At 28.9% G+C, this 25,649-nt stretch overlaps 1 protein-coding gene across 2 annotated transcripts; it reads left to right on the plus strand.

The window, feature by feature from the left end:
- The first annotated feature begins 1,456 nt into the window (after positions 1-1,456).
- Positions 1,457-24,671, plus strand: LOC130675659 (sialin). 2 transcript variants are annotated; one of them, XM_057481472.1, is made up of 11 exons: positions 1,457-1,805; positions 12,327-12,433; positions 12,592-12,650; positions 12,770-12,978; positions 14,174-14,410; positions 15,517-15,601; positions 17,945-18,165; positions 18,383-18,535; positions 19,846-19,978; positions 20,061-20,302; positions 21,649-24,671. In XM_057481472.1, the coding sequence occupies exons 2-11, from the start codon at positions 12,417-12,419 to the stop codon at positions 21,895-21,897; spliced, it is 1,605 nt and encodes a 534-aa protein (XP_057337455.1). In that variant the 5' UTR covers positions 1,457-1,805; positions 12,327-12,416; the 3' UTR covers positions 21,898-24,671. The 2 variants fall into 2 exon arrangements, with proteins under 2 accessions (XP_057337455.1, XP_057337454.1); XM_057481471.1 differs by lacking the exon at positions 1,457-1,805 and adding an exon at positions 9,144-9,389.
- The last annotated feature ends 978 nt before the right edge of the window (positions 24,672-25,649 follow it).

Below are 25,649 nucleotides of genomic sequence, written 5' to 3' on the forward strand. Positions count from 1 at the left end.
AACCGTTTCCTTATAATCATGCCTTGAACATTGGTATGATCTTACAATTTGATTGTTCAACTTTGAAATTTTGTAATTAATGAAAAAATCAGTTTCCGAAAAAAACCCAATGAATATTCTGACAAAAAATTAAATGCTCTACAAAAAAAGTCTCTCAACAATTGCTAAATTCTCTCCTTTCATTGGCTTTTTTTCGGAAACTGATTTTTACATTAATTAAAAAATTTCAAAATTGAACAATCAAATTGTCAAATCATACCAATGTTCAAAGCATGATTATAAGGAAAAGGTTCATCTGACAAAAAATTTCAATCAGACCTTATTTGTAGAGCATTCGATTTTCTACAAGAAATGTATTCAAGTCTATTTTGTTTATCTCGATTGTTTGAGAGTTATGAGACAAAAACCCGCGCACTAAAAAAAATCGAAAATTGCGATGATACACCTCTTAATATAATCTATTAAGGGCTCAAATTTTCACAATAATTTTTTTTTGTCATCCCAAATAATATTTTGACAGTATTGTTAAAAAAAAAAAATAGTCGATTTTTTTGGCCCAGTCTGTTGTATATAGTATTATAGATAAAAATATATCCGAAATCATTGAATGAATAAATGTAAATAACTAGAACATATCGAAGTTTTGAAAAATTTTTGAGAAATAATTTGTAGCAAATGAAATGATCTACAAAAAGGACCTATGACATTTTGATCTAAGTCTAATAGTTTCGCAAAAAAGTAAAAAAATATTGAAATTCTTCGTCTTTTCAACTTTAACTTGGAAAAACTTATGAACGGGTAGATTAACAAAAAAAAAATAAGAGACCTTTTTTGTAGAGCGTTCAATTTTCTACAAAACGTACATTAGTCTATTCGATCAATTAATCTGTTAACGAGTTAAAGAAACTCAAAGTTTAAAAAAAAATTTTCCTGTCTTATTTAAATGGAAAATCGAATTTTTCAATGAACTTGATCTGTAATCGAGATAGAATTTTTTTTCTTGCGCGAAAATTTTCCTTTTGAGGTCAACTATGATTTTTCCCACAAGCAATTGAATTAAAAAAAAAAATTTGCTCTGAAATGACTCACCCTAATTTATAAATATATATATAGGTCGCCAACAAAGCACGTGACTAATTTAAATTATATAAATGAACGACATTCTGCCAAAAATGAAAATATCTCCAAACTAATCATCGTGATAATAATAAACAGAATTTAACATCATGTCATAATATTTTAAATAATCGACTTAGAATAATTAAAATAAAAATTCTTAATAACAATAAATTTTTTCAAATATCAACAGATTTGAAATAACAAAATTTGAAATACACCGCGTAAAAAATAAACCTGCGTAGAAATAACCTATCGATTGCTCCAAATGCAATGACGTTTTGATCACGTGATAAAATACGTCACATAATGAACCTGAGGTCGAGGCTACATCGAATTTTACTCCTTACTCGTATGAGTTCGGCTCTTGTATGTCGGTAATTTTATGTAAACTCGGGACAGTTTTGCAGTATCATTCATGCCTTATATATACATTTAGAGTTCAATTTATCATGTAAATATAACTATCGGAGTAAAAAAAATATATAATCGTTTTTCGTCATCTAAATTTAATATTATCGTTCCCAATGATACTTTTTTTGAATTTATATAAAGTAATTAAATGATAAAATGACCTTAAACTTAAATTAAAATTTTTTATCACGTGTGTAAAAATGACAAGTATAAATAAAAGTTTTGTGTTCAAAAATCATTTATTTGTTATATCTTATGACATAAACGGAGTCAAAGTAAGTGATAATTATGTTTACATTATTATTTACAACTGACATAAATAAAAAACAATTATGTTCACATTCGTTCTTTTTTTTGTCGTTCAAAATTATTTGCTTACATTTTTTTTAAATATTTTACTATCATTAATAAACGTGGAAGTATTCAATTCTATGTCATTATTATATTTTAGTAATAGATATGGAAAATGTCTTATCGCATTTCGTAAATATACACCATTAACTCACGTGTAAACTTTGTTTCATTATGTCGAGGATTTTTAGAAAGTTAATTCTTATAAGCGATGGTATTTTTAAATGACGTAATTGGCCCGGAACACGTGTTCTAAATATTATGCCGGTTTATTAAGAAATATTCATTAATTTTATTTGAAAAATTTTTATTTATCTCGAATATTCATATATATTTTGTTCATATTCTGAACTATTATATGTATTGCATATATATATTATGAATACGCAATAGTGTTACTGTAACAAAGTATAGCAATCGAGTTGTGAATTATATATGAAAAAATATACAAGTATTCTAATATTCTTGTATTGATTAACGAAAAATTTTCACTTACAATGCCAAGGTCTTGTATTGTTTGCTTATGTACCTTGATGATAGTTATTTGAATAACAAAATATTTTTTTTCAATTCAAATAATTTAAATAGTATTATGTTTTATCATAAATTTATATACTTTGGACGAGTATACCCGTGTAAAAAAAATTTTCGTTAATAATGAATTTAGATCTGAATTTCATGACGAAACTCAGAATGTGGCACACATATGACTTTCATCATGAAATTACTCCAACTTTTCGTCTAGTAAATCAGAACCAATTATAAAATTAATTTATAACGTCTTTGAATTGGATTTGGGATGACGTCGATAAAAAATTTACTGAATTTTTACTGAATTAAACTTTTTGTCAAATTCATCGATTCAGAAATTACCAATAAACTTCTTCTATCAAATACTTGATTCACGTAAATCAGTTTCGACTGTAAAATTAATTTAGTGAATGAACTTCGGATCACTTGGATTTAAATTTTACTGGGTCATAATTTTGACGTGATTAAAGTTCTTGATACAAATTCATGATGAAAGTCATATTTGTGTCACGATCTGAGTTTCAAGATGAAATTTATATTCAAATTCATTATGAACAATAATTTTTTTACACGGATAAGACACTGGTGAGTTTTGGTTAACATTCAAAACTGTTACTCGCTTATTGACAAATTTTGAATTATTCAAAAATATCCCGAGTCGAAATATTAGACGTAAATTGAACGTTTTGGACATTAAAAACTCAATTTGACAGCTTTCAAATTATTTAAAACGTAGATTGGAGTATCATAAATCGAAAAGGTAACTAAAACCTATTTAGACTTACAATAAGAAAACATAAGCATACCGAAAAATTTTTTTCATCGATTTTGTACTCCTGGATTATAATCACGTCAATTCCGTAAAATTTTGTCGTCCGCCTCTCTAGCTCTTAAATAAAAAATTCGTATTTTGAAAAAAAAATTTTTTCAGTTTCATACTTTTATCTTTAACACTATATATTTATACCTGTTCATATATTATGATATCAAGGTTATGAAAATTGTGATTACAAATATTGAAATAAATTAATTAATGTTATCATTAAACTAAAATCATAAATCATGAAATTACCAATTTTTTATGAACCGAAATACAAAACAATCGTTCAATTTACTTTCAAAACGTTAAAAACGTTCATTTTACGTTTGAAACGTTAAGAACGTTCGATCTACGTTTGAAACGTTAAGAACGTTCAACTTAGTCTAATATTTCGACTCGGGATAAAATGTAAATACACTAAAAAAATTAAATTCAAGTAATTATCTTGTTTCCGTAAATACTCAAAATTAGTCATTTTTTCTAAAATTAATTGAGAGTTATTATTTTGAGAAAACTATTGCTATTTAGTAATAAATTTCTAGAAGCATGAATTATTTGAGGCAAGCAAATATTTATTCAATTCAGTTTTTTACAATTAAAAACTTCAACAAAGCTATTATTTGATTAAATAAAAAAAAGGGAATGCAGAAAGATATAATTAAAAATTAGAAAAAATTTATTTCTCAAAGAAAAAAATTTGTTTTTATAACAAAATGAAATTTATCACTGGTATTGATAAAAAAATAAAATATATCAATTTTTTCGAGGGCTACTTCTATAAACTATTAAATATTTAAATTTTATTATTTTGTTGTGTAAATTAATATTTAAGATTATTAACTTCCCGCTAAGAAAATTGTAAATTTTCAAAAATTCGGGAAGTTATTGGTTTCGGTCCGATTTACGAAAATCGAATTTCCATCAGATGTCGACGTTTCGAGGTCCTAGGAAGCTATCCTGACTAATTTCACGATGATGTCCGAGTGTATGTATGTGTGTACGTACGTACGTACGTACGTACGTATGTATGTATGTAAATATTCATAACTCTTGAACGGATGAACCGATTTTGATCGTTGAGGTGTCATTCGACGCGGCTTGTTAATGTCTTGAGGCCATATAAATTTGAACTTAATCGGTAGGGTGCGTTCAGAGATATTTCAAAAATAAAATTTTTTCGAAAATGTTTTATTTGGATAACTTTTAATTTGCTCGATGGATTTATTCCAAAATCTAATCAGCTCTAAAACTCTATAAGCCGCGTCGAATGCAACCTCAACCATCAAAATCGGTTCATTCGTTCAAGAGAAACCGTTGACGAAAGAATTCAAAAAAAATTTATTCCTTGGTTTTTTTGAAATTTCTCAAAAACGGCTGAATAAATCGATTTCAAAATTCGACCAGGTTTAGAACTTGATAAAACACGTCGATTGCCACCTCAACCATCAAAATCGGTTAATTCGTTCGCGAGATATCGTGGAAGAAAGAAATGCTAAAAAATGGTTTTTTACAAAACAATGGCATACAAAAGTAATTGCGAGCTCGAAGAGCTCGAAAATATATTCACAATAATGTTTTCGAGCTCAGCGAGCTCGGAAACAGCGGGAAGTTTTGGGGCTGGCCCGCAGGGTCAACTGACAGACCGATTTTTATTTATTATTTTAAGGCCATAGAGTCGAAGCTCCTTATGGCCTTCCAAAGATACAAAAATATACATAAATAAATAAGTATACTATATTATGTTTAAACTATAAACAATAAACACATTCAACATATTAAGAGTTTTGATTTAAAAAGAAACAATAAGACAATCGCCGAAATTTTAGGAATGTAGGCTGCGACGTACAATTTTCGGGTAATTCGATTCCAGGCTCTTATAGGACTAACTATAAACGATTTATCATATTTATCTCTTCGACAATAAGGTACTTCGGGTCCATTAATCGTAGCTCATCTATAAAAAGCGGCTTTTGATGCAAAATGAAAGCTTTGTAAATTAAACAGACTAGAAAAAAGATAACAAACATCGATGAATATCTTAAGAGTTTATTAAAAACATGATTTTCAAAAAGTCACCGTGGCTGAGCGCACGTAGGTCATAAGTCTCGCGTGACCGGTCTGGGTTCGAATCTTAGGCAGGGTAAAATTATTTATTTGTAGAAAAAATATTTGTTAAGATACACAACTATAATCTGAACATTAGATAAATAAAAGTCATGTCTAATAACATTTTTTTGACAAAATAAAATTAGTTTCTTAGTATTAAGTAGGTAAATAAAATATTCGAATAAAGTAATTATTCAACTTCATTGAAGGAAATAATTCCTTGGCACTATTGAAGTAACTAAAAAACTTAAATCAAGCAATTTTCCTTGAACATATTCATTTATTTCTCTTAAAGAAATTATTCCTCATTTGTATCTTGTTAAAAAAAATATTATTTATGTATTAATTATAAATTTTTACATCACTACTGAGTAAATTGCTCAGACAATAAATTTTTTCTAATTTTATTATCTAAATTTTATGTTTCATTGATTGCGTCAATATATTACAAGTCATGGGCATAATTTAACACCATCAAATTCAATGTTAGTCGTAATATTATAATATGTGTTGAAGCGTTGATTACAAAAATCTTATTAGTTTGATAACGATGACAAATTAGCGATAAGATTATATCGTAGTAAAATTGTAATCCTAATGTTTTATTGATAATTATTTATTCCATCGATTCTATTGCGTGTACAAGTACTTTTTTCTCTAATTATTTAAAATATTAAAATAAATTTTTGATCGAAAAAAAAACTACCTTTGGACTTTAATCTCTTATCTAACACTGGAATTAAATTTAAATGCCCACAGTTATTTTATTTTATTTTTTTTTTTTTTTTTTAAATCAAAACAGTAAATCTAAAATAACAAAAAATATGAAATAAAAATTTAGTCTTCATTCTGCATTCAAAATAATTACTGTTAGAAAAAGAAAAATTCTCCATATGTTGACAAAGAATTGATGACGATATGCCAGCGCATAACTTTTTTTTATGATTTTTAACATTTAACTGGGACAGCAAAATAAGGATGTTTATAATCTACTTGAACATTTTATTCGATAAAACAATTCACTAAGTACGAATAAAATGAAACATATATATAAAAGATATGAATATAAATTCATTAAATAAAAGTTATTCGTTCTTCAAATTAAATGATTAAAATTTCAAACAATGATTCTATTGTTCGATTAGTAAATACATAAATTATATTTACATCAAAAATTTTTGGTGAATTAAATTTTAGTCAAAGGGCTATATATGTATATATACAAATATATATTCAATTAAACTGTGTACGACATAGTTATATGTAATGGGCTTGTATATATTAATAATGACATGGTTGATATTTAAGACAAAGTACTCGTGACATATCTTGCAATTCGCTACAATTAGGCTTCAATTACTGTGTTGACAAATTAAAAACAAGGCGCCTCAACCGATACTATAATTGGTTTGACATCATGTCTTAAACTAACTCCATAAAAAATATCATGTGATAATCAGTCATCAAATCATCATCATTTTATATACTCATAGAAATTAGAAAAAAAATTCAGGCATAACGAGATCTAAATTTAAAAAATTTTAGATTTCCATTGATATGCCTAAATCTGTATTCAGATCTACTCAGATTCATTTTCGAATTTGTTTTGGCTTTTGATCAAAAAAGTTAGTTCGGATTTAAATGAAACAAGAAAAATTTTAATTGTTTTTTTCTACCCGGGTCTTTTTAGAGTAAATTTCACGAGAGAATTATATGAATATAAAATTGTCTATCCAAATTCAATCAGCGAAATTACGGTGTATGATTTAACATCCAACTTTATATTAATTTTCAATACTTGGTTTATAAATTGGGAATCTACTTTGTCTATGCCGTTCACAAGGTCCCAAAATCTCATTATTATCGAGAAAAAAAATTGAATTCAACTAAATATTTTCCTTGTTTCCATAAATACTCAAAATAAGTCTTTTTCTAAAATGAATTGATAGTTTTTATTTTAAAAAAACTATTGCTTCACTTTAGTAATGAATTTCTAGAAGCGTGAATTACTTAAGGCACGCAAATATTTATTCAATTTAGTTGATACGGTCTCAAATTTATTGCAATTAAAAACTTCAATAAGCAATTATATGGCTAAATAAAAAAAAAGGAATTGAAGAAAGATATAATTAATAATTAGAAAAAAATTCTTGCACTAAGAAAAAAATTTTTTTTTATAACAAAATGAAATTTCTCATTGGCATTGATAAAAATATAAAATATGTTAATTTTTTCGAGAGCTACTTCTATAAACTATTAAATATTTAAATTATATTATTTAGTTGTGTAAATTAATGTTTAAGATGACAGACATCGATGAATAACTTAAGAGCTTATTAGAAACATGATTTCCATTAAGCCACCGTGGCTGAGCGCACGTAGGTCATAAGTCTCGCGCAACCGGTCTGGGTTCGAATCTTGGGTAGGGTAGAACTATTTATTTATAAAAAAAATGTTTGTTAAGGTCCAAACCTGCATGAAAAAAGTGTATAAGTGAAAAGTATATCTCAAATTATAATTGTATATATAAAATTATACTTCAATATATAATTCTAAATATATTTTCATGCTACTATTTTTTGCCGTTTTGACATACTTGTTTACTTTATCAGTATAAGTAAGATTTATAATTTAATATACTCTGAGTTATATAAATTTTGTATAAGCTAAACTATACCCGAATTATATAATAAAAATTATATACAATTTGTATACTCTAATTATATCGGAATTCTCAGGAGAAAATTCTCAGGAAGACCTAAGTTTTTTTGGAGAGAAGAAATCATCTTGAGAGATAAATTTTCTGAAGATAATTTTTTTTTCGACCGATATAATTTTCGTTTTCTAAGCTATACTAATTTGTATACTTTTTTTTATACTTCTTTTATATATTTGAGATATACTCGTTGATAGATTTGCAATGTATATCGATTATTATATTTTCTACTTCTATCATAAATATCTTCGAACAACTATAGTTTAATTTATAAATTTCGAATATATTAAAAAGTTTACATTAAGGTATAGTTTTACATATATGTAATACTATACAATTACTTATATCTTAAATTTATAATAACTAAGTATCACTTGTTATAACTCATTTATGAGATATTTTGTCGCATTTATAGAAAGTACACACATGGCTATACTTTGTAGTATACTTTAGAACTATACATTGTTTTCATGCGGGAAACTAATCTGAACATCATGAGGTAAAAAAACGGCAGGTCTAATAGTATTTTTACAAAATCAAATTTTTTTCTTAGTTTTAAGCAACTTAATAAAATACTTGAATAAAGTCATTATTTACTTGATTGAATAAAATAATTGCTTGGCACTATCTAAGTAACCAAAATACTTAAATCAACCATTTTTTCTCTAAAATATACACTTTTTTCTCAATGTAGTCAAAACTCTAACAAATGACTTTTGAAATAATTTAATACTCATTAACTTTCAATATAATCAGATTGAATTGATTAATAGCTCATAAATACATGAGCAATAGTTTCTGTAGTTAAATTGTGTAATAACTTTAAAGAAGTTATATTTGAATAGTAAAATTGTGCAACAGGTACTGTAAAGTGAATAGAAATTTAAAATAAATATTTTACTAAAAAAGGTTCTGAACCGTAAATTAAAAAAAAAAATAAATAAATAAATAGAAAAGTTTTCAATATCACGATATAATAATTATCGTATTTCAACGAGGAATCCACGCGACATATTTCATCATTAGTTGAAAGAAGGGAGGGGATAATTGAAACGATTGCACTTCATGTCTTCATATTTTATGTTATGTTTAGTATCGAGCCGGCTTTTTTATCGAGAACAGGCAAAATCATGTTTATGGACCTGGATATTGAGACCTAATGTGATATAGTTTTTTTATTAATTAAATAATTTATTTATTGTGTGAAGAAAAAGTAATTAATCACTGTCTTATATTAATCCAAAATTTTTATTCGAATAATGTTCAAAATATTTTAAAAATCACAAAAATTATTTAATTTAATATTTTTTCCATTGTTTATATTTTTAACTTCAGGTAAATAATTTTTTTAATTAATCCTCTATATGTTAAAAAATTTTTTTTTTCATACATATTATTAATATTAAAAGTATAAGAACTTTTTATATATTTCTAGCTAAATTTTTTTTTTCTTTGCGTAATTGTGAAATTATCGAATGAAGTCTAATTAAATCATAATTGAAAAATCATGCGGTGTCATGGATAATATTTTTTTGTTGTGTCATCAGATCTATACTTTTTTTTAGTCATTCATTGTTTTAAAAATTTACATATCTGGACATAGAAAATAACGAATTTTAGTTAAACATAATTTTGATAAAAATAAATATTTAGTTGTTTGCTTTATGTAAGAAAAAAAAATTAAAGCTGTAGAAACCCAGTATGGACAGAAATAGCCACGTAATTATAGATAATATTAATTAAAAAAAGTAATAATAGTATTTATTGCGTCACAGCCCGGGTCACAATATCTAGCCTCAATCTAGCCTCATCGAACCCAAGTAAGCCTCAATCCAGCCTCACTGAGTAAAGAAAGCATTTTGAGCCTCAAATAATACTCAAAGAGTCTCAATGAGCCTCAAATGGTGATCAAAGAGCCTCCAGTAATACTAATCGAATTTAAATTACATAGTCGAGTAGTAGGTTCATTTGAGGCTTATCGAGGCTTCTTAAGGATCTTTGAGAATCATTTGAGGCTAAAAATGCTTTCTTTACTCAGTGAGGCTGGATTGAGGCTTACTTGGGTTCGATGAAGCTAGATTGAGGCTAGATATTGTGACCCGGGATTGCTGTAAAAAATCGGAAGTGAATCCGGAATAAATTTGAATTTTGTTTCAATCCAAGTTCATTCCGTCAGTCGGGATTTTGGAGTTTAAAAAAAATCACTTCGTATGTGGAGTAAATAGGGATTTTTTTTTAGCAAAGTAACCGGAGTTATCTACATTTTATTATAATTTTTATTCATTTTGATCCAAACTCTTAATGTTCAAATCGACTCCTCCCGTCATGAACTTCTCCGAGGGGTTGAATAAAAGATAAATCAACTCCGGATTTAATTCGCGTTTACTCCTTCAGTTTTTATAAATACTGATTTTTATTAAATTTTTTTTTTATCAAAATTATTTTATGTTTTAGTCATTAAAGTTGTTTTTTAAAAATTAACTATTTTTACTTGCGAAGCATTATTATTATTATTATTATTATTTTTTTTTTTAATAAAAATGTCTAGTTATCTATTACTTGAGATATTTAACTTTTAATGACATTTATTAATTCAATATACAATACACAATACGCAATGGAATTTTCATTAAAATCGAAAGAATGAAGTGCAAAATGCGGTCACGATTATCATAGAGTTTATAATCATGACCTAGAAAAAAGCTGAGAAAAATTCTTGTACGCTCATGCATTTTATATTAAATTGAAGAATTAATAAAAATATTCGCTGATAAACTTGAACGCATTAGATTACAGGGTCCTTGAAATTATTTTTTTTCTCTTCATTAAGGGGGAAAGGGGCACGCTAAAATTTTAAACCAAAAGTTTGTCTTTTAAATATCCCAAAATTACTTTTGTAAATATAATGGAGCATTATTGTAAATTCTTTTTTGTTAAACTTTTTCAAAAATCTTTAGTCGTTAATTATTTTTGCTTTGTGACAAAAACTTAAAAATTTTTTTCCCTTCCTTTGCTTCCAATTATCTGTAATGTAATTTTTCTTTATGTAAATTACGCATAAGAAAATTTAATTTAATCAAATTCATTTAATTTCCACAAATTTTTTTTTCATATTGTTCAGGAGATGTCCCATTTTGTCCGCAAAAAAGTTTTTTTTTATCGGCAGTTTAACATTTTTTCGAATATCCCGCCTCCACCCACACTAATGATTGCATATTGTTTCAATTAATTATAATATGATTTTAATATCAAATTTCCGGATCAAAATAGATGCAGATTAAAAAAAAACTCACTACTGAAACAAAAACTCCTTATTTATTTTTCCGCGCTCGAAGACGTTTTTCAAAAATCATTACGACAGTATAAAATCGGATTGAAAATTATTTCTAATTATTTACAGTCTAAGCTATGAACTTCTAAAGGGTCAAAAAGAATTGGAGAATTAGCCCCAATTTTTGTCGGGGATAACTCTAGTGGTCTTTGATCGCGGACTTGTTACCCACCAAATAAACGTTTTTAAATTTCTGACTAATTTGTCTGAAACTCAAAATTTTGCTAAATTTGCTTCTAGAAATTTGTTACTTAAGTGAAAGAATAGTTTTCTTAAAATGAAAATTATCAATTTAATTTTAGAAAAAAATTACTAATCTTAAGCATTCGCGAGTCAAAAAACAAATTCGGATTTACGTCTCAAAGTTCTCAATGAGGTTTTTGAGGATCAATTTAGAATTTTAAGATTGACGACAGTATAGAAAGTTATCCTAGTTTAGTCCTCAAAGTAGTAGTTACGACCTATTTTATAACTTTGAGGACTAAACTGGAGTAACATAATCTGGATTAGAGCCTCAAAATACTCAAAACATACAGGAATAATTTTATCCACATTTGAGCCTCAAAAGTCTCATTCGTCGTATTCTCTCCCCTCCCTTTACTATCTAAAATTTTTCAAAGTCCGAACTATAACTTTTCATTCGTTGAGTATTTTGGGTCTTACTTATAATTCAAAATCGATAAATAATTCGCATTTGGACCTCATAGTTCTCATTGAGGATTTTGAGTACTAAAGTAGAGTTACTTTCTGGGCGGCAAATAAAACATCAAAGGAATTAAGGCTTTTGAGGATTAAACTAGAATTTGTTTTTTGACTCAGGTTTGCAGAAACAAGAAAAATAATTACTTGAATTTAATTTTTTTTCTCTCAGTGTAATAAAAAATTCAGCTTCAGATTTTTAACAAAATTATATTAACCAATAATTCAATTATTTATGACAGAACCTAAGGTGATTGTGGATCGATACTGTTGCATTTCGTTCGTAAAGAAACGCACAATTACTTCCTGGGGAATATCATCAGAAAAACACAATGGAAGATTCTCAGAGGTTAGAAAAAACATCATATTTAAAAAAACAATACCATATGCCATTGTTATCAACTGTAATATGATTACTCAATCAGTAAACTATCGATTACTCTTGAATAACAAATGTAATTTAATACTTATCATAATTATTATACTATTGTTCAAATATATTTTCAGCCGATACGAAAATCCTTCGGGTTTAAAACGATCTTCGTATAGTTATCGAAGATTTTCTGGTGAGAATTTATTTTATTAATTTTTAAAACTAAAGAATTTATAAAACGTTCGATTATTGCGTATAAAAGATTAATAATAACTGCGTATTATATAAAATATATTATTTTCATCGTTATAGACTTAGTTCCAGCACGAGTGGTTTTATATATGCTCTCATTTTCCGGATTCCTCGTATCATTTATGATGAGAACAGATATAAACATCGCAATAGTTGAGATGGTTCAATTTCAACCCCTCGTCTCTAAGTCGGAAATCCCCAGGGACTCATATTGTTATGAAAAACTAAACGGAACTTTGTCATTAAATAACTCCACTGATTCACACAAAGTAAGTTGAAGTTGTTCTATTGTGAAATAAACAAACAATAATTTAAATCCCCATCCAAAAATTCCCATAAAATCCACACAAATAAGACAAAAACCGCATATACGGAGAGAAATTTATGGTAACCGTTCCTAGTACGTTTATGAAATATCATCCCATACCGTTATGGTAATGATTACTTGGAATTATGGGATATAGGCCCATACTTTCTGGGAAAAGTTCCTATAAGTATGGGAATAATTCCCATAATTATGGTAACAATTCCCATATCGCATGTGAAATAATTATGGTAATGATTACCATAATATTATGGTCATCGTTCCCATAATATTATAGTAATCGTTACTATAATAGTATGGTAATGGTTCCCATATATTATGGTAATGGTTCCCATATATTATGGTAATGGTTACCATATATTATGGTAACCATTGCCGTACTATCATGGTAACCATTACCATACTATTATAGTAACGATTACTATAATATTATAGGAACCATTACTATAACATTATGGTAACCACTACCATAATATTATGGTAACGGTTACTATAATCGACATTTCAATAAAACCGGTTACCATACATTATGGGAACCATTCCCATAATTTATTGTAATCGTTACCATAAATTTCTCTCCGTGTAGAATCCTATAGACTGTATTGGTTTTTATGCGGTTTTTGTCGCATTTGAGTGAATTCTATGAGAACTTTTGGAGAGGGATTACACCGGTATGCGATAAAAAAAAAAAATAGTATATTACACACCTAGGGGAAAATTAGAACATTCCGACCCGCGTGTGTAATTGTCTATCCGAGCGGGAAGTTTAAATTTTTACCTCTGTTTGAGGGAAAAATGGCGCATGCGCTAATTTTTATCACTTGTTTTCCCATAAAAGAAAAGAACAACTTTCTTCCCTCTAAAACAGGGGATGAATTTAAACTTTCAGCGCAGGTATGGTGAAAAGTATATCACACACCTAGAGCAGTAAAGTAAGAAATGTCTCAGATCACAAATATGTGGGCTTCAAACAAACGAGGCTTCGCCTTTACTGCCCTAGGTGTGTAATATACTATTTCTTCTCGGTGGAGGTGGAAAGCGGCAACTTCATTTCGCACAGCGGGACGGAAGTTGACGCTTTTCGCCCGGGGGGGAGAAAAATATATTAAAATTACTACATGCGTATTATATTTACTTAGACAACGGGTGAATTTGATTGGAGTCCAAAAATACAATCTGCAATAACGGGAAGTTTTTACTGGTGTTATATTCTTTCACAAATTGTTGGGGGTGTGCTTACCCAATATTTCGGAACAAAAACTGTTTTTGGTGGCTCACAATTAATTACTGCAATATGTAGTTTACTTATACCTACCGCAGCAGAACTGCATTATGGAGCAATGATAGCTCTACGAAGTATTCAAGGAATTGCTAGCGTAAGTATTGAATACCTACCACAAAATTGCGGAAGTTATTAGAAGTATGTTACTTATTCGCATTACAAAAAATTGATTAAAAACGGCTAGAATACGATTTCTTGGAACAAATTGACATTCAAATACAAACAACTAATGAGCTTTCAGGAATTTTGAAAACTTTGTAGAAGATAAGTTATGGGAAATAAAATGATCTACAAAAAAGGTTCCATAACATTTTTAAATAAGTCTGATAGTTACAGCGGAAAAGTCGAATAATACTAAAACTTACACTGAAAAAAAAAATTTACCATAATAACAAAAGTCAGGATTACGCAGCTATTTGTTATGATAGTATTATTCGGGCTATCTATATTTTTCTCAATTTATCTATAAATTATCTTATTGAGAAGTTTATTTGCATGTTTAGGTTTCCACTATATTTAAATGGCGTATTACCGTACGATGGACGGTGTGGCTCAATAAGTTATAGATCAAATTGAACGGAATATAGTATAGTGTCGGATAGCTCAATTGGTAGAGCACTCGGCGCGATACCGAATTGGTCTGGGTTCGATTCCCAGTTCGGGCTATCTATATTTTTCTCAATTTATCTATAAATTGTCTTGGTTAACGCAACGAAGTGACATTTGTTGTGGTAAGTAAAGTGAAGTTGCTGTTGTAACAAATGATATGTGTTGAGGAAAAATTTGTTGAATACGCATAGAATTTTGTGCTTTAATTAGATATAATCCTGACTTTTGTTAAGATAACAAATTTTTTTTTAGTGTACTATGAATTAAACTTTGACCTTAAATAACTTTTGAAAAATTAAATTTATCAAAAAATAATAAGAGACCTTTTTTGTAGAGCGTTCAATTTCCAACAAAAATGACTATCAATTTTTCCGACACACTGACTCACTATTGAGTGATCAAATTTCACACTTTAAAATTTAACCGCGAAATCGAAAATTGCGATGACGCGGTTGTCAATATTAATATTAAGAGCTCAAACTTTCACAGCATTTTTTTTTCGTCATCTCGAACAATAATTTCCGTATTTTTTTAGTCAATTTTCTTGACACAGTCTAATACATAAACTTATTAATCATAATATTTTTTCAGGGCTTAACCTGGCCAGCGATGTATGCGATCGTCGGGCATTGGATCCCGCCGGTAGAACGTTCGCGTTTTATGTCATCGTTCCAAGGTAAGAAAATAGATTTTTTACGACATGTAAAAAATCCGCATAAACTCCACTAAAAACATTTTTTGTGTTACAGTGAAACTTTAATAACCTCGCCTAAGACTATGTAACATGTATCGTCATTATTTTTATATATTTGCTATAACGTTGAAAATTTTATTATTTATCTCATTATAGATTATATCTCATTTACCATCGAATTTATCTCGTCTATAATATATGTATATTATACTCATAATTCTTTCAGTCGATCATAACGAAATTATTATCAACTGTTTATTCGTTACTACTAAATTATTAAAGTTCTTTCAGTTAATATATATCCCGCATGGATCAACGATTATTCAATAATATATACTGTGATTATTATCATAATATGACGAATTTTTTAAATTAAATCGAAACATGTGTACATAATCTCTTGCGAATATTTAAATTTTTGAAAATGTATTTTTTTATTGATTTAGTTCCAACGTAGCTGAATTCACCGGACCGCGAGGTATACTCGATTGGCAACCGCTCAACAGCATGAGAACGGCATGAGTATACTTCCAGCCTGGTTGAATTAGTTGGGCTTGATACACGCACGTTGAACGGCATTGTAAACTGAAATCAACCAAATATTAATCTTCTTCATACTGTAAAAAAAAATAATCCAGAATCATATCTTACACTCAATTAACAATTAATCAGCATGAATTTTTTTTATTGTTATAACTAACATCAATTAGTATAGTGGAAGGAAGGGGGGGGGGGGTAGACGAGCCCTATAGGGTAAGCGGGTCTAACATTATTGCACACCTCAAGCGCGACGCGGTGTGTGTGCCTTAGGATCGGCATTATTTTTTCGACTAATTCACTCACGTTAAAACATCTCTACACTTTCTTGATTACAATAAAATGGGTTCAATTGTATACTAGTTCAAAGATAATTTATTAAGGAATAATTTCGACCCAACATTAAGTTGATTCACTATTACATTGATTTGAAATTAATTATTTTAATCCAAGAAACCAGTGCTGTCAATAGGTCTGTTCATTTTCAGTGCGCATGTCTCAATATGCGCCATATTTTTCGGACTGTTTATACGTCTCTGAGCAGTGTATGTGTATGTGTGCTCAGCAATTTGTATGAAAAATGTCTGAAGCTTTTGAATTGCCGCGTTTAAAACATGGCGGATGCGCTTGCGCTGAACTGGCTGTGAAAAGGCCAATTGTTCTGTATGAATTTTAGGGATCACGATAACTTTCGAAAAATATATTAAATTGGTCTAATTTTTTTGTAGTAGCTTTGTATCTTTTGTCGTAAGAACCCTATGGAAAATTACTGTCTAAATCCTTTTTGTTTAATTGCAATTAATAAAAAACTTAAGACCGGTAATTCATGAAAAATTTAGCTGCCATTTTTTATTTTTATTATTATTATTATTTTTTCTTTTTTTCCTCCACCAACTACTGGCAGCAGCACCAGTGTGACAGTAGGATTAAACAATGAAAAGCGACACCTAAAAAAAAGGCGGGAAATTTAAAAAAATTTTAAATTATAAAAATTGAATTGAAAGAAAAAACTAAAAATTCATAAGTAAAAAGTTATAAAATGAAATGTTGATAATTATCAAGAGCGATTGAGGTGTGCACTTTTGGATTTTCCAAAATTTATATAAATTCAAATTACAATGGGCAAAATAGGCTCTCAGAAATTTAAAAAATACCGAATTGTATGCAGGAGAAAAATATTTTCGGACCAGGCATTTTTTTTTTGGAAAATGATCAAGAACTGATTTGTTGTATTGACAATACGTCAGTGGAAAATACTTTTGAATGTTACATCGATAAAATTTATCTCTTCGTATCGGGGACTAAAGCAAAATAGAAATAGTGAAAAAATTCTTACTATTCAAATTTTAATTTCAGAAAGCCTGTTCTGCCCACCTCTTCCTTCCGCTGTATTAATAAATAACCATCACACAGCGGACAAAATTTCACTTCGAATTCTTTTAAACAGACCATGTCTCACCTATCAACTTTCATAAAAATTTACTAAATGCAAAAGTTTCATTGTTCCACCTAATACGAATTTGTTTCTTCCTGTTGACTTTTTTTGTTTTCTTCTGTTCATTACTTTCATTCACTCATTCACTTCTTTTGTCGCTGGTCAGTACCGTCCTTCTTCACAGTAAAACTTCATTTGGATCGCATTACAGAGTGAACGTGCTGACATGGAATATTTTCGGTCATCCCGCGGCACGGGTTTTGCGGCTTCAATACATTTGCTCAACGTCATGTTTCATCTTCTACTTGGTCGTGGGGTAAGCTACTCCTAACACAACTCCTATCTATATTCAGGGTTCAGTTTCGGCATCGGCTTGACGTACTTCCTGTGTGGGTTTCTCATCGCCCATTATGGCTGGAGAGTTGTCTTCTACACAACTGGCAGTATCGGAGTCTTCTGGTGCTTGCTGTGGTTTTTCTTCGCCTTCGACACACCAGCCTCTCATCCACGGATAACTCATCAGGAGCGTCAGTATATTCAAGGCAGCGTTAGCCATCAAGTTGGAAATACTGAGGTAATTTATACGATTATAAAATTTACGAAAGTATACGATTCAGTTAGGCCTTACTCATATATTAGACGTTCAAAAAGTCTCATCAGAGAACTTAATTGAGCAGAAAAAATAGGTAGGGGTGGGGGGTGCCGAAGTCGCTTGAACTAACGGTTTATTTTATAAACATAAATATAATTTATACAACACATTTCATTAATAAATGCAATATTGTGTGCAGCAAGCGATGCCAGTACCTTGGAAGTCTATTTTGACTTCTTGGCCAGCATGGGCTATTGCTATTACAACATTTGGAAGAATATGGGTGCATTATGTGTTCATTATTCCCGGCCCAATGTACATGAAAACTGTCTTAGGCTTCAGTATCCAAACTGTGAGTATAGTATATACTTGACTAATGTTACAGAGAAGCTATTTTATCATTTGAATTTGTTTAATTCCATTAGTATCTGGTATTAATTAGCAGATCTAATATTACGGTAGGTTTACCAAAACTTACGGATTTACCATGGAATTACGGAAGTGTTACGGTAATGTACCGTAATGCTGCGGTAAACTTACAGTAACAGTACTATCATTATGCCGTAATTCTGCGGTAAATTTACCGTAAAAATCACCGTTCGCTGACTTCAAATATTTCAAATAGAGGCTTTACAGCAACTCTACTGTAATTAACAGTAAAGATACTACTTCCCTAGCGGATCCGAATTACGGCAATTACCGTAATTTGCCATAATTTACTGTATCCGGCAGCATTGCCGCAATTTACGGTAAATTACGGTAGAACGCAGTAAATTACTGTAAATTGCCGTATTTTCCGTAAATTACGGAACTGTAATTATATCCCTAGCGGATCCGAATTACGGTAAATACAGTGATTTACCGTAATTTACGGCGCCTAGCAGAATTACCGTAAAATACGGTAATTTACCGTAAATTATGGCAATCTACGGTAAATTACGGTAAATTACGGCAATTCTGCTGGGCGCCGTAAATTACGGTAAATCACTGTATTTACCGTAATTCGGATCCGCTAGGGTAATAGTTAAAATATTACTTCCCTAGCGGATCCGAATTGCGGTAATTACCGTAATTTGCCATAGTTTACTGTATCCGGCAGAATTGCCGTAATTTACGGTAAAAAATACGATAATTTACGGTAAAATACCGCAAATCGCGGTAAATTACGGTAGAACACCGTAAATTGCCGTATTTTTCCGTAAATTACAGTACTGTAATTAACAGTTTAAACCGTAATTCGGATCCGCTAGGGTTTTTATCGAGAACCAAAACTTTGCTATTGATCGCCCAGTTAGTAACCGTATTCTTACCGTAAATTTACCGTACTCGTACCATGTTATGGTAGGATTCCGGGAAATTAAGGTAAGAATACGGTTGATTGCCGTATAATGTCCTAGTACTGTAATATGCCGTAATTCTACCGTAATATTCGGCTGTCAGGGTGTTCTCGAAATTTGTTCTTTGTAGTGTCGATTTTAACCAATCAAAGATGTGATTTCTTACCATGAGTCGCAAAGAAAGTATTGGAGGCTGACTTCAGCCAATCAATGGAATATTGTTCGATCATGAATTATATAAAAATATAAACAATATAAATAAAATAGCTTTCGATTTTCATAATAAAATTTTACAGACACTTACTTATGTCCATTTTTATTTTAGAATGGATTCCTGTCCGGGGCTCCATTTATTTGTAGTTATTTCAGTTCAGTTGTTTTCTGTTACATTGCGGATCTTCTTGTAACTAGACAAATAATGACTTTAACCAACGTACGAAAAATGTTCACAGCCATATGTAAGTGAATAAATTTTAAATTTAAACAAAAAAACAAAAATATTTTTAAATAATTAATGGAAATATAATTTTTTTCCAATAGCTCAAGTTATTCCTGGTTTACTAGTATTACTGATTGGGTACTTAGGCTGTAATATTGTCATTGTTCTCATAGTTTGGTTCATTGCTGTAACATTAATTACAGCAGCTTACGCTGGCGCGATGGCTAATATTGTTGATATCGCACCAAATTTAGCTGGTCCAGTTTTAGCATTCGCTCAAACAATTCACATGACTGCCAGTTTCTTGTCACCGGCGGCTGCCGCTATATTTACTGACGAAGATGTAAGAATAATTTACTATACATAATTATTATTTCAAGTTACGAACTAACCTGGGTCAAAAAATAACTTGATTTTTGGTGTAAGTTGTCTTACTTAGTACCGATTTACGCCAACTAATTCAAATTAAAGTCACGTTGTCTTAGATTTTACTTAGTAGACTTAAATTTTTAAGTCAAAAAAATCATATTGAAGTTAAAAAAAGTAATGCAGAAACAGTTAAATAATGAAATTTATAACCCGATAAAAAAAGATTTTATACAATTGTATAAAATTATATACAAAAAATGGCCCGATCCATTTGTATACAACTATATAGAAATTGTATACAATTCTATACAAATTGTATACAAGTCTATATAATTATATACAATTTTATACAAATTACATACAATTCTATATAATTATATACAATTCTATATAATTGCAATATGTAGAATTGTATATAATTATATATAGTTTGTATAGAATTGTATACAATTTCTATACAAATTGTATACAATTGGATCGGGCCATTTTTTCTATCCAATTATATATAGTCTATATATAATTATATATAGTCCATATATAATTGATATATAATTCTATACAATTGTATAAAATCTTTTTTCATCGGAAAAGAAAACTTTTAAATAATAATTTATTAAAATTTTAAAGTATAATCGAAATAATTTTAGGAAAAGTAATTATTATACTCTAAAAAATAAAACTCAGTTTTGACGGGTGCCATACTTTCATCCTAAACATTTCTGGACATGTGCTGAATCTATTATACGACAACTTTAACAAAATGCTTGATCTTAATGGCGGAGATTTAAGAAAGTTGACTTAAACAATAGATCTATCAAAATTAACAAAATTAGAATCAATAATTGTAAACGTACCAAAATCAATAATTAATTAATTAATGTAACGGGACCTATGTCCATCTCCGCCGACCGGAAGCCGATACCTCGCCCTTTTGGGCAAACTCGCGTTGTGTAGCATCCCCATCTTCCACCCAGAAGACACTCTTAGTCGAAAAAATATAATCAAGTAACGACTAAGGTGGACATTAACCAAAGGTATAATCACAGCCACCACGAGTCTTACCTTTCTCGTGCCAAACACTACTCCCATCTCAGGGCACCCGTTATGACTTACTTTTGGCGCGCTTTTTTAAGTCAAAAAAGAAACAAGCAATAGGTGATTTTACGTTGCTTAGCAAGTCGAAATCATGTTAACTCGATGAGTTAACAAGTGTAGGCAAAATAAAGTTAACTGAGTCAAATGCAAGTCAAAAATAAAGTTATTTTTTTGACCAAGGGAATTATAATTATGTATATTTATTTATTTATTTATTTTTAACAGCAAACTTTAGATGCCTGGAGAAACGTATTTGGCCTCACTAGTGGTATCGCATGTGGTACTTATATTATATATCAAATATTTGGTACAGCTGAGATTCAATCGTGGAATTATCCAGATCAAAAACGTCCTCAGATAGTAGATAACGACATCGAGCCCCTGAATGATCCGAGTTTGAGAAATGGTAAAATTCTACCCAAACAGAATAATGATCCAGAGCAACCGGAGTTAATAAATGAATACTCACACTAAAAATTTATGTACTTGAAAAATAAGACTTTGATAAATTATATATAATATTAACTTTAGAAAAAAATTACTTACAACACTGTCGAATACTACGTATTTAAAAGTAAATGCATTCAATTGAGTGCGTAACTTTAATTCCTGTTATATTGGCAGTTAACGTAAGCTTGTATTTAAATGTAGAAAAGCAGAGTATTTTTATGATATGAAAATCTCAGGTAAAATTTTACCAATTTATAGACTATTAGGATTATAGATCATTTACTAAGTGGGCACAATTGTACTCAATTAATATATATACATATATATGTGTATATATATTAGTATTGAATAATCTAAAGTATTTTAAAATTCGCGGTAAAAAAACAACAGTCACTTTGCAAATCAGTTTCATTCTTATTTGAAATATATATCAACTTTTTTTTTCCAAACTCAATAGTCGAACGATTTTAGACATGTATATAAAATATAATAATATATATCGAATTATTGGTAACTTTCTTTTTAATGACTTAAAATTTTAATATTTTTTCCAATAGTTCAAGTTTCTGTCACAGATAAATCGAGCACAGACACGAATTTACGGAAACATTATTTTTGGTTACTTTAAAAACTAAGCTCTCCACTAAATAAAAATTGAATATTCGAAAGCTGATCAGAATTTTCTCGATTCGAATCGAGTAGAAAAGAAAAATATCTCTATCTGATCTAGTAAACGTAAAATTGGTTTAGCGACTTAATTATTACCACTTATCACAATGTTCTTAAACAATATTTTTTTATGCACGATATAGGTTTTAAACTGAGTCTAATTTCACATGAAAATATTTTTTAAAACTAATCGTAACTTTATTAATTAGAAAAAAATAAACTTAATTACTAGATCATTATTTTTATGAGAATTAAGAAATTTTTTTTTTTAACTATTTTTTGAGGCAGTTCAATAATTCCCAATAACGTCTACTTATTTATATGTATGAATATATATATATATATATATTTAGAGGTCAATCGATATAATTATTATTTAAGATGTGATTGATTCACTTCTTCATAATATAGAATCTCACTATAGTGTAAAAAGAATTCGTTCCGAAAAAATTCCAAAAAAGTTCCACATGTGGAACTTCTAAAAATGAGACAGATTAGAACTTCGAATGGAACTTTTTTGGAACGTTAGTAATTTTGATGGTAAAAAAAAAGTTTTTATAAGCAAATTTAGAGTCAAAAAAGGACGTTTTTGGAAGTTTTTATATACTTTTTTTTTGTTCTATAAAAAGTTCAAAAGTAGTGATTTTGGAAAGTTTTTGGAACGCCTTTTTTAGACCATAAAAAAGTCAAAAGTGGTGATTCTGGAATTATTTTGGAATGTCCATATAAAATTTCAAAAACCTCCTTTTTTGACTCTAAATTTCCTCATAAAAACTTTTTTTTTGATGCCACGACCGTTTACCCTCGGACAAAATAACTTCGACAAAATAACCTCGTAACAAAATAACCTGAAAAAAAATAACTTTGTTATAAAAAAACCTAAACAACAATAACCTGAAAAAATTCACATAAATCTATAACGATAAAATTCGTTTTGAAGGTTATCGTTGTTCAGGTTATTTTATAACAAAGTTATTTTTTTTCAGGTTATTTTGTTACGAGGTTATATTGTTCTAGGTTATTTTGTCGGGGTTATTTTGTCCGAGGGCAATTTGTTACGGAACCTACTTTTACCATCAAAATTACAAACGTTCCAAAAAAGTTCCATTCGAAGTTCTAATCTGTTTCAGGTTTAGAAGTTCTACATGCGGAACTTTTTTGGAATATTTTTGGAACGAATTTTTTTTACACGGGTCAGAAGAGAAAAATTTTTTTTTTTTTTTTTATTGATAAATTTTGTTTTTATTTTATATATAAAATAATAATTAATAACTTACTAGGGAATAGTTATTTTGAAAGTAAAATTATTAGAAATTTTTTATAAATAAATAATCTCTTATAAAATAATAATTAGAGGTAAAATATAAAAAAATTCCTAAGAAATAATTATAAAAAAATTATAGCATGAATTAAAACTTTTAATACTAAAATAAAAAATTTGAAAATACAACCTCATAAAATACTACTTTAATAATACGTTTTTTGAAATTTGAAAAAAATTAAAGTTGTTAAATTCATAATTAAAATAGATGTACTATTATGTATATCTAAAGTACATTCTAATGAAATAAGAAATGAAAATATATATTCAAGATTAAACTTATGAGTGCCTTGCTGTAAAAATGACAAACAATATAAATAACCGTTTAATTAATAATAATAAATAGTTGATCCTTAATTTTTTGTAACGACTTCTCGATAGTTGCGAACAGTAAAATTAAATAAATAAATAAAGATATTGTAATTATAATGTAAACGAATGTATAATTAATCAAAAACGCTATAAATATGTGAAATTTTTGTGAGAGTATAAAGCAATGCGATTAAAGAAAATATAAATAAACTGAGTCATTACTTATAATTTATTTTATTACATGAATTTAAAATTCGAATGTTGGTTATAGAAATATTTTCTAATTATAAAAGGCCTGACGGCCATACTGACATTGCGGCGTCCGCAACAACTATTACCAATGTTACTATTTCCGCAATGGTTGTAAGGAAGAGAGTTTACCGGTAAAATAAATATTTTACTTGTTGTACCAATTTTCAGCAGGTTATTTACCGGATAAATAACCAAAGAAGTTAATTTTGTTCCGTGGGTGGCGTTGATGTGCGATTGAAGATGTGTACAATGTAGACTAAAAATTATTAGCAATTATCTATTATCTTTCAATATTATTGAGTTAATAAATAAATAGTTAAAAATGATAAAAATGAAACATTGATCAAAGTTATTCGCGGATCTTGTCAAATGCAGCTTTAGTATTGAAATAAGACCTTCTGTAGAGTTCTGTTATAACAAAGTTACTGAAGTTAGCCGACGTTTTTAATTTTTTTTTATTTGTTTTCAATAATTAAATTAGAACAAAAAACATTTTTTTTAAATTGCACTTAAAGTTTATCAAGATTTTTAAAAATAAAATTTATTTTTTATTTTTTTGTAATAATTTTTTCAATAAAAAAAACAGTACGCCATATTACTTTAAAAATTTAGTATACTAAACTATATACGCATTCGACGCAAGTAGATATTTATCATTTAAATTAATATTTTACCGGTTAAATAGCCAAATAACTTACCGGTTAATAACCGGATATTTGTCCACTCAAATCACTAAATGGTTGAATCATCTATGCATACAATTTTATAACCTATAAAAATCTTTGATACCATACAGTATGGCGTTCACGCCCATACTGGCATAGTGATATCCGCAAAATATTTCTTACCGTGTAGTATATCCTCTTTTCAAAACGATATTTTAATGCCCCAAGACCTACCATACTTTTAATTTGTAACTTCGAATCAGCTCAATTCTTCAGCATGATTTTATTGTTACTATAATAGCTGCGTTCTAAGTAGATAAAGATATTTATGACTGAACTCTAGCGTTCGAGTAGCAGTGCGGCAGCGGTCATATTTTATTGTCTTTAGGTCTTGGTTTCGAATCCTGGCGCCAACAAATTATTTGTCAGAAGTATTTATCGAATTTTTTTATTTATTGTTCACATAAAATAATTAACTATTCTGGTCGCGTTATGCACCCGCTTGCAGGGGTGTTAGAGAATTCTAAGAATTTATGAACCCCCACTTCTGCTCAGCA

Source organism: Microplitis mediator, chromosome 10 (genome assembly GCF_029852145.1).
Source record: "Microplitis mediator isolate UGA2020A chromosome 10, iyMicMedi2.1, whole genome shotgun sequence".
NCBI lineage: Eukaryota > Metazoa > Arthropoda > Insecta > Hymenoptera > Braconidae > Microplitis > Microplitis mediator.

Coding starts and splice junctions, on each gene's coding strand:
- LOC130675659 (XM_057481472.1), top strand. Junction 14,411..15,516: donor GTATTCAAGGAATTGCTAGC/GTAAGTATTGAA, acceptor ATATTTTTTCAG/GGCTTAACCTGGCCAGCGAT. Junction 18,536..19,845: donor TAGGCTTCAGTATCCAAACT/GTGAGTATAGTA, acceptor TTTTTATTTTAG/AATGGATTCCTGTCCGGGGC.